General features: G+C 40.1%; 1 protein-coding gene across 2 annotated transcripts in view; it reads left to right on the forward strand.

Annotated features, from left to right (window-relative positions):
• GCLC (glutamate-cysteine ligase catalytic subunit) overlaps positions 1-5,207 on the forward strand; it is a 37,124-nt gene extending 31,917 nt beyond the window's left edge. For both annotated transcript variants that reach the window (XM_062572925.1, XM_062572926.1), the window contains exon 16: positions 3,392-5,207. In XM_062572925.1, coding sequence (XP_062428909.1) covers positions 3,392-3,597 — 206 coding nt within the window. In that variant the 3' untranslated portion in view covers positions 3,598-5,207. The remainder of the gene's footprint in view (positions 1-3,391) is intronic.
• The last annotated feature ends 5,121 nt before the right edge of the window (positions 5,208-10,328 follow it).

A 10,328-nucleotide genomic window follows, 5' to 3' on the forward strand; every position in this document is an offset into this window, starting at 1 on the left:
GTTTCCTGGCTTAAATCTTGGTCCTATTTGATTCTGACCTTAAATGTTCAAGGGATCCATTTTAGAACTTAAAAGCTTGGAGTAGTTGATACAGTTAGTAGATACAGTAGTATCTCTCCAATCCAAGCACCGCTTTCCAGCACAACTTAATTTGGCTTTTGCCACTGCATAACCTACTTTGTAGTAGTGTTGCGCATACGCTAGTCTCTTCTTCCTCTAACTTGACTGCTGTAAGGACATGTGAGGGTGGGCCTGACAGCCAATTATTACGGGTGCGACTCCAAAGCATGCTGACATTCGTAAGATTAAATTCTGGTATGCTAGAGCGTAAGGCCTTGTCTTTAGCTCCCTGATAAGAAAGCTCTTCTGTAAGGATCAAAACTCCTTAAAGCCAAAGCAAACCAGGTTCTTCCCTGCCTCCCCCATGTTACAGTATTTTTGAAACTAGGCAATATAATGGCTTTTCATACTCCTTAAAATGCACCAAAATAACTAGTAAGAGATGCAGACTTCATTCAGAATTGGGTACAAAAGTTTGTATCTGTAACAGTTTTATACTTTTCTGTGTGCAGATCACCTGTGTGCTTGCCTTGCTGTAAGCTTAGACAGATGGTTACTTTCAGTCTCAAATCAAGACAAATTGTTTTTATAAAGTATGTTCATAGATGTTAAATTAGAAGTGTTATGTTCCTTTTTAATTCTTGAAAATTACTTCAGAAACTTCTAGCTAAAGGCATTTTTAAAGCTGAGGTGAAAATCAGCACTTGCCCACACCTGCTGTATAATATTTCAGTAGTGCTTCATAATGGTAGCAAGTTCACTAATTACTACTTTAACTGAAAATGTCCATCCCTAAGGCTACTTGTTTGTAGGAGGCTTCACGTTTTTGCCTCTCGAGTAACACAGACTGGGATTTGATGTTTGGCTTAACTGAATGAGGGATGAGAAACGGACAGGAAGAAAAATTCCTGAAGCATATTAGCCACTGCAGTAACAATGTTTTCTTGGGCTTTGTCCTTCAGAGGAATGCTGCTCAAAAAGAAAAGGAATGCATAAGTTCAGTTTTGTTTCTGTTCTTTTTATTTCCTTTCCTGAGAGCTAATTAACTGAGGCTCAGCACTGTGTGGCCAGCGTAGTCATTCTGAAGAACTTTTTTTTTTTGCTTTGTTTGTGGTGCAAATGGTTTTCAAGTTGCAGGCATTGCAAAAAATCAGCCCGTGTATTTACAGAGACTTAAAAGGCAGGAGCAAGGTAGATGGAATCTAGGGCTTTTATCTCTTTAACTGTGATTAAACTGAAATTATTTTAAATGATAATTCACAAGAACTAGAGTTCACAGAAAAAGCATTAGCCATTATGTTTCTGTGCCATGATATTTCTCAGTCATGCACTCTGGATTTTTCTGTCTTTCCATCAGTCTTAAATTGAATGTGCCTGAAATGCAGCCCATCTAGCACAGGACACGTCTTGCCTACAAAGAATGGTCATTTTTCAGATTTCTCTCTTCAGATGGTGAACACAGAGCACTCCTGTGTGTTAAACGCTGCAGCGTTGCTGCTGTGGCTTTAACCCTGCCCTGGCATAGTTTGTCTCTGCCAGTGAAATCTTCTCAAGCAGCACAGATGTGTATTGTCCTTGCTGGTCTAGGTCTAGCTTGTGTGCAGCTACCACTACCCTCGATTCGCCCAGGCAAGCAGCAGCTATTGGCCATCACAGCTGCAAAAAACCAGAGAAAGTAGTGTTAAGATGACCTGCATCCTTGCCCTAATGTGCTCTCCTGGCAGTCTGCAGCGTAGGCATTTTCTCTGCCAAAGGTGGCATAGTAACTGTGGTGCCTAGTTGCTATTCACAGTCATGATTTCCATGGTATATATCTAATCCCTTTTGAAGTAATTATAATTCTGCTCCTCACAAAACACCACAATTTTATTACATGCTCTGTGAAAAGTACACTTTTTTTTTGCTTGTTTAAACATTCATGATATGCCTTCTAGTTCTTGTAAGATAATACTTTTCTACTCACTTTTCATCAACATTCACAATTTTGTAAACTGGTTTGGTCTGTTGTCTCTCCCAGTTTTGAGACTTTCTTCGTTCTGTCTCTTCTTATTTAGAAGTTGTCTAATACTTCTTATCAATTTATAGTGCTTTTTTTCTGATTTTATTGCATTCTGAGAGTTGTATGCTGTGTTCTTGATCTATGTATTTTGGATTTTGACGGTTAGTGCATGTCATTTTATTTCCAGTGAGGAGCAATTGGGCTGGCTGAACACTAAGTGTCTGTGTTAGCATGTGCTAGGATGCTTTCTAGTTTACATGAGCTTTGATAGCGTGGAACAGGTTTTTAGTTGAAGAATGTTGTGCTCTGGTAATCCCCGACCCTATTGATTTTTCTTACAGATTCCCTGTTCTGGTCTGTTTAAGAGATTTCTCATTTGAGTTAGAAGGCATTACAAAAAAATACTTCTTGAATAATTCTTATCTGCTATTATATATGTGCATATATGTATATGTGTGTGTATAATGTGATCTGTGTGTTTATATGCAGTTAGAATCTCAACAACTCTATACAGTGAAAAGAACTGACTTCTGCTAGGCTCTTCAGACACCTTGGCAGTCTACACTGATGCCTTGTTATCGAAGTTAGCTTAATTTGTGCTAGTTGAGGTTTGATTACCTATGCAGCATTCAGGAGCAGGGTTCAATAGCTTGAACACTGATGTCCAGCTGGTCTCCAGTTGCTGCTTCACAAGGATACAGGTCTCCTGGAAGTAGTGTGTGTCACGTAATGGCCCTATACAGCTGTCTCAATCCCAGTGACTGCCATTAGGTCAAGTAAATCCTGCTTAAGTAAGCGCCGAGTACACTGTGTATACAAACTAGGAGTTAGTATGTTCAGGAATCTGCCTATCTTCTGCTAGGGGAGCTGCCAGCAGAGGAAAATAGCAGAATAATCCAAGGTAGACAGAGCCGTGCTAGGAGCTGAGTTGGATGGATCAGCCACAAAATCATTTCATATGTATGTAATTATTGTAGAGGTATCTGGAGTGCAGTTTGACTTATCTCAGACAGCTTCTCTGTTAAATGTTTGAGACCTCTTGCTATAATTTGTTAGTAATGCCTGTTCCAGTAGTTGGGTATAATACTTTTCTCTGTGCTACCTTGTTAAAACATCTGAAGGCTTGAAAATTGTTCCAGACAAGTAGGTTTTGGGCTATCTGACAGATATGTCTGTTGAATTTTCCATCAATTTTAGCCATGGTTAAAAATACATGCATATATATCATGAAAATATAGAGTATTTATTGATTGTGTATGTAATATGCAGAATGTTAAGTGTTGTTAATTGAATGTATTAACTGTCTGACCCTTGACTTCCAATTGCCCACAGGAGAGTTAATGACAGTTGCTCGATGGATGAGGGAATTTATTGCACAACATCCAGACTACAAGCAAGATAGCGTGATAACTGATGAAATGAATTACAGCCTTATTTGGAAATGCAACCAAATTGCACAAGGCAAGGCGGAGTGTCCTGAACTATTGGGAGTAGGATTTAACAAGAAACCAAGTGGAAACAAAACTGGCTCTTTGTAATGAATGTGTCTTACACAGTAGAAAGTTTTAAGAATTTTAACAAGGCACTAGCAATGGTACTGTGAATCTGGTACAGCTTCATGGTGAGAAGACCAAAACTGGTGATGCTGCACTATAAAATGGGCCAATCTGCCTGAATATTCGTTTAAGGCATCCTAAAGTGGGCATATTCTTTATTGTTAAGGTTTATACAATGTACATGTAAATAGTAAAATATTTTTATGATTAACATCAATGTATTTTAATAACATTGTATCTAAAGTTATTGTGAATTAGCTTGTAACTTTTTTATGCTTATTCTAGAAACAAAAAATTGTCCTGAACAGCTTTGTAAATGTAATAGTACTTGTATATTATATACATTCCAGTTACTGAATGTTTACTGTAATTTGTCTAACCTGGAATGTGCTAAGTAATCTACCTTATCGTAAAACAAACAAACAAACAAACCTTCTGGACCTACCTGATTAATAGAGGTTTCTCCCTTCCATTCTGGTTTGGAAAGTATATAAGAATATATATATGCATGTGCATTCTATTTGTTAATCTTTACAGCAGTTTCTCAGTTGCCACAAGACCTGTGTCCATTCACCAGCTATACAGTTGGGAGGAAACGGTCTGTCTTCGTTCAGATAACGCAAGTGCGTCTGTCTCCTGATAAGTGTAGTCTTAGGAAAGGGCTGCCATATTCTTACATAGTGAGCATCTCCTGCATAAAAAGACTAACATAAATAGATGCTCTCCCAGATGCGTGGTTGTTCTTTTCCCCCTCTCAAGTAAACGTATGCTGTCATAGTTCAAAAATTTACTCGAGTAGTTTCTGTGTGGTTTTTTTTTTAATTATTTTTTTTGAAAAAGCTGTAAGGGGGGAAGTTAGAGAAAGAGGAGGAAATGAGAGCTGAAACAAGGATCTCTTTACGGGGGACCCAAGAGGTACCTGCTCTGTTCTGTGGCACTCCTTAACTGCTGTTTTGTGCCCCCTCCCCGTTGCTGCTGTTCAGTCAATGACTGCAGCACAGAACCAAGGACCTGCTGATGCTTTCCAAATGTTGAATTTCTCCTTTGTCCCTCGTTATTATAAGTATTTTTGTCAGCATGTTTATTTCCTAAAATGTACTTGATGTAGAGAGCTGAGATACCTCACTAGCTGTAAGTATGGGCAGCTTAATCCCCTCTGTAAAATTGATCATGAAGTGCACTAATCCTCTGAATTGGGAGTCAGGGCTGGGAGTGATTGTAAAGTATTTAAAACTTAGCCATTGCAACTGTAAATAAAGCAAACTTATGAGGCCTTTTTAATTTGGCTTCTTAACTGGCTTCAAAAACTGAATTGTGTTATGGGTAGATTTTGTAAAACTTCGTGCAAGCATAAACAGTATCTAAGATGTAATAATTTTTAAAAAGAACTAATGGAGAAACTGCAGTGAAGGTGCACTAAGAGGATGCTTTTATGTACTGACATTAAAATTTGTGCTGTGTTCACTGGTGTGCATTAGAGAATAAAAGAATGCTTTTTTTCTGTTATGGTGGATTTGTTTTAATCAAGGTGTAATCGCAGTCATATGCTAATTCAGTTTCTGGAATAAGGAAATTAAAAATAAAAATTTGCAGTCTTTGTTGTTCACTTGCATGCGTCCAATGCACGTCTTAAGCAACTCTAAGATACTGATCTAGTTAGTACCGCTCACGTTACTAACATTGACTTTTTTCTTAGTGAAACTTCTGAGAAGGGCTAATGGCCAATGCTTTACCAGTCCTGCAGGACAGAGTCCTTGTCCTTGCAGTGGTAGCAGCTATCTGCCCCCAGTTTGTTTGGAAGATGCCTTAAAAAAGACCATGCTTTTCTGCTTGTACTCAACCAGCTTATGCTTTTGTTTTTTTGTTTTTTTGTTTTTTTTTTTTTTGTTTGTTTTTTTTGTTTTTTCTTTAAGTTGACATTAAATCACTATTCCAGGCTGGTAGGTGGCCACTGTCCTGTGGGGAGAGCAATTTTTGTCTGAACACTTAAATGTGTTTTAAAGTTTCCTTTGTGTGTTCTTGTATACATGTTTTAAGAAAGGATAGGAAAGATCAAACGCAAACCTGTTGTGTGATGATTGATTAGGTGTCTGTTGCTGTGGTATCTAAACAGCCTATCTTCCTCAGCTGAAGAGTTAAAAGTATGTGCTCCAACCTGTTCTAGGTGATGTGGTAAAATGACGCCTTTCACGCAGGGCAAGTCAGAGTCCCTTTAGGCAAAGGACAAGTTCTGCTGCCGCTGTGGAGCGGTTACTAGCTTGAATATACCTTAGAAGTGACTAAATACAGGAATCTGCGCACGCTTAGAGGTGGAGAGGCATTCCCTAGGCCAAGATTCGTGCTGGCAGGCTCCAGCCGAGCTCCAGTGGAAAGAAACTCCCTTGGGCTAAGAATTTAGGATTTTTGGTCTTGCAGTCATCAAGGGCTTACATGGAAGTAATGACCTTTCAAAAAGCTATGTGAGCAAAGGGAAGGAAAGAACCACCAAGCACCTGAGGTGAAAAGTGATTGATTCCTTGCCCAGAGAACTTAGTAACACATTAATCATAACCCTTCCCACAAACATCTTAATGTTCTTGCCCTAATTCAATTGCAGTGATTGAATCCTTGCCTTCCATTCTGTCTTCAGGTTAAGAAAACCTATGGTTCTTGTTTTTCTGAGCCCTCAACACTGTAATGTTTCCCAATTCTTTCTTAATAGTCAAATTACCTCAGTGTAAGTGCCTTTTTTTCAAAAATAATTATGCTTTTATCATGTATTAAGCCTTTAAAATGTGATTCCGTTTGTATGTGTGTGCAGCTCTGCAAGCACTTTGCTGTTGCAGGAGTGGTGGGTCAGAAGCCTCATATAACACACACTCGTCCTGCAGAAGTAACCTGATCACCTGGGTGAGATAAAAATCATACAATTTGTAGAAGTTGCATTGAGGTCTCTTGAAAGCATAACCAATCTCTCTCTCTTATTTTTTATTTTTTATTATTATTATTATTTGTAGCCATTTTGCTTCTTAATATCTAGTGGATTACGTTCTGCTTGCTGACCTGGCTTTATGTGCGTTTGTGAGAAACCTGCTACATAGGAAGCTGATTGTAGAAGCTGTGAAGGCAGAGGTTGTTTTCAGTCACAGTTTGGATAGTGTGAGCTGGATTTCAGCAGGAGAGGAGTATTGCCAGGCCCTTTTTTCAAATTGCCTTTAAGATAAGCATGCAAAAATGTGCCAGTAAGGGTGTTCTCCTGTCCAGGAAAGCAGATGCGGGGATGCGGATGATAGTTCGCCTTGCTTTAATGTGTACTGCAAAATTGCCGTTGACCGTAATGAGAAGCAGTACTGTTGCATACAACAGAACAGAAAGAAAAATACTAAATTTAAGTATCATGGCAGAAACTGGGGGTGTCAAATTATGAAAGATCTGATGATTTCTTACAATTTTCTTGAAGCAATTTTGGGAAGAGGAAAGAGCAACTTAGATTTGCAGTGATAAATTTTGCAGTGAGCTTGTTTGTACCTGCTAGAGGGTGGAGTGGTGCAGTTAATGCTATGGTAAATATGGCAGAAATAGGCACAGCTTCATGACACTCATCATAAAAGCACCTTCACAGCATTGCCAGTTTTGCTGTAATGGTGTCCTGAATTGAAGGACACCAAAGTGCATGCTGTATGTAGTGTTTTATAGGATTGAATTTTATAGATCGAGTTTTGTTTTATGGATCAAGTATAAATTAAATAAGGACTGTTCCACAATCTCCCATACTTATAACTCTGAACCTCTGAGACTGAAAGGATTTAAGGGTCCCACTTCAAGTACTTGCCAAAAAAAGATGCAAAGGGATTAATAAACTATGGCTGATTCCTCTTTCTCTGTAGACAGATTATTTCATAATTACCTCATCCTCCCTCCTATAGAGCACGTAGAACAGATCACTGTGAAGAAGAAGATGGGGTATTGGTTTTCCCCCTCTGGCAGTGTGTGTTTTAAAACTTTCTGTCAGGCTTCACTGAGCCAAAAATTAAAATTTTAATTGTAGTGTCCTCAGCAAAAGAGGATCAAGTGGCAGGGGTCATACCAGCCCCAGTTATGCTCAGCCAAGCCAGTGCTCATGCTCTTCAGCTAAGGAGAAAGTCATGCATAACCTTTTCCATGTAAGACATCATATAATCAAAATATTGCACTAATACGAAATAATTGAAGCACTCCCACAACATCATGAGATAGCAAAATGCACTCTTGAGTTATATGGAAGAAATGGAGACGGAGCAAAGCGGAATAAAGTAGCTCATTAAATGCCTGCCAAAGTGTCAGGCAGAAGTTTTGCAAACTCTCCTTAAAACAGGGCATTGTCCAGTTCAGAAAAGTGCTGTAACTAGGCAGGGACACAGGCAAGGGTGCTGCAGAGCTTTGGTGCCAGCTCGACTGGCTCGGGAAGGGCCGAGCAGCAGCCCTGATTGCTTCAATGCTAGACAAAGCTACAGCTCAGCTGGCTGCTGATGGCATATTTAGGGCAAAAATCTCCAATAAGAGCATCTGACCCCTTAAGGGTTTCTCTGATTTTTAATCTAACCTGTCTAGATTTGTTTAATCTAACCTATTTTACAGCTACTGCATTGGAAAGCTCAGCCTTCCCCTTGAAGAGGCATTTCACATCCTTGCTTGGCAATAGGAAGCTACAGAATATTGTGACAAATGACAAGAATTCCTTTAATTTCTTTTAAAACTTGTGTAAGACTATTGCCAGTTTAGAGATTCACCCCATCAGTTTATTTTGGAAAAAAAAATAAATGTTAGGATTTCCTTTTGAAGACTGGTCATACTGGATACAATAATGAATGTCAAATCCTTGTGTTACTTTTATTGACCCCATGGGCTGGTAGTAAGGTTTCACGGCCTCCCGAAGGGCTGCTGCGCTGGCTGGTGGCCTCCCTTCCTTCTCTGGTAGGTCCATCACCGTCAGTGAGGCTCATCCCAGGGGTGGCCTGGAGGTGGCAGCACCTGTGCACAGTCCCTCAGACTTGGTGTCAGCCCACGCAGAGCCCGGGTCTTCTGCTCTCCTTCCAGGGAGTGTTGTGGTTTAGTGTGAATTGTGAATGTTGTATTAAATACTAGCTGAAATATTCTGCAATGAGAGGGGCGGGCGAACGCTGCTGTGTGGAGCTGCGTGGCCTGGTGCCCCCCAGCAGGTGCCAATGCATCATTTTTGCTGTGATTCTGCAAGGGCCACGGTGTCACCAACCACTGCAGAGACGCTGCTCTCCCAGCTTTAGAAACACACCACCTTTTCCAGGTATCGCTATAGTTTTGTGGAATTGCAGTCTGTCTTTTCAGAGCACACTGTTAGCAGTGTTTCCCATCTCCAGAAAGCTGATTACCCACAGGGTTTCTTTACTAAACAACCATTTAAATTTCCCAGGAACAATATGCTTCATTTAGAATATCTACAACATAACTATATTATTTAGTGGAAAATCTGCTGAAGATGATGCAAATTTCCACCTTTCCCTTTCTGTTATGTACATTTATATGCAATATAATGTTTGCACTTCTGTGCCTTAGTGAATGCCTCTTCTCTCTCATCTCAGGGAGAATTGCTTGGTTTCTCTAATATGGCCAGTATATTTGGTGGTGATCTCTGGGGCAGGTGTGCAAGAAAAGCTCCTGTGAGCTTTGGTGGGTGCTAAGGAGCCAGTGACACCCCAGGCTGTGTGTCTGCAGCTAGCAGCTCTCAGCAGAGCCTGGTAAAAAAAGACATTTGAAGTGCTATATATGTAATAACTCTTTGCTGAGTCTTTAAAAAATTCTCCTGGGAAAGTGAAGTCAGGAAGGAATTTGCAAGCCCCTGGGATCTGTCCATCCCCTCTCAAACAGTGCACGTTGGTGGCTGCGGCGAGCAGCGGGGAGCCGTTGCTGCCAGCTGCGCCGCTTCCCCCGCTGTGCCACTTGCAGAGGTTTAGGAAAGACAGCGACCAACACCTGCACTCCAAAGCCCATAACTGCCAAGCAATGTCTTTGCAGGAGAAGAGTTTTAATTAACTATAAATGATGGCCATGGATTGAACGGCTGCGTGAAATTCTGTGACTTATGTTAAGCAAGAAATTGTTACATAGTCTTTTCTAAGGTTATATGTATTAATCTGTTAATTTAGCCCTTCATTACATGTTCTGAAGATACTCTGAAAATTGCTGCTGTTGTACTGATCAACAGGGGCGGGCGTGATCGGTCTGACACTGAGAAGTAAAAAAGATTACAGTACAGCAAAGTAAGGGTAAGACAGAGAAAAAGCGTTAACGAAAGTGCTCAGAGTTACAAAGGAAAGTATTGGATGGTGCACGATGGCTCCTTGTCATTGACTTCTAAGAGTTCGTGTTCTGGTTGGCAAAAATGCTAGTTTATAAAATATTAAAACAACAACTGTGTTTACTCTGGAGATATTCAAGTCTCCTATTAAATGCAATTAGATCCAAAGAAAGCAGCTTCTTTGGGAGATGACAGTATAGGTTTTGATGAGGGCAAATAATCCCTTGTTATATGACCACAAACAGTTTGTGTGCGAAGCGAGGAGTGTGTGTTACTCTTGCCTTCGGAGGATGGAAATTTTAGTTTTCATTCTGTCCTGAACAAAAAGGACAGTTTGTAGATGAGATTTGTTGATAAATCACAGGTTCATTTTTTGTGTATATCCGGCAATGGCAGACACTTCTGAGCTCTCTATTTCTCC

The sequence above is a fragment of the Rhea pennata genome, chromosome 3, assembly GCF_028389875.1.
Source record: "Rhea pennata isolate bPtePen1 chromosome 3, bPtePen1.pri, whole genome shotgun sequence".
NCBI lineage: Eukaryota > Metazoa > Chordata > Aves > Rheiformes > Rheidae > Rhea > Rhea pennata.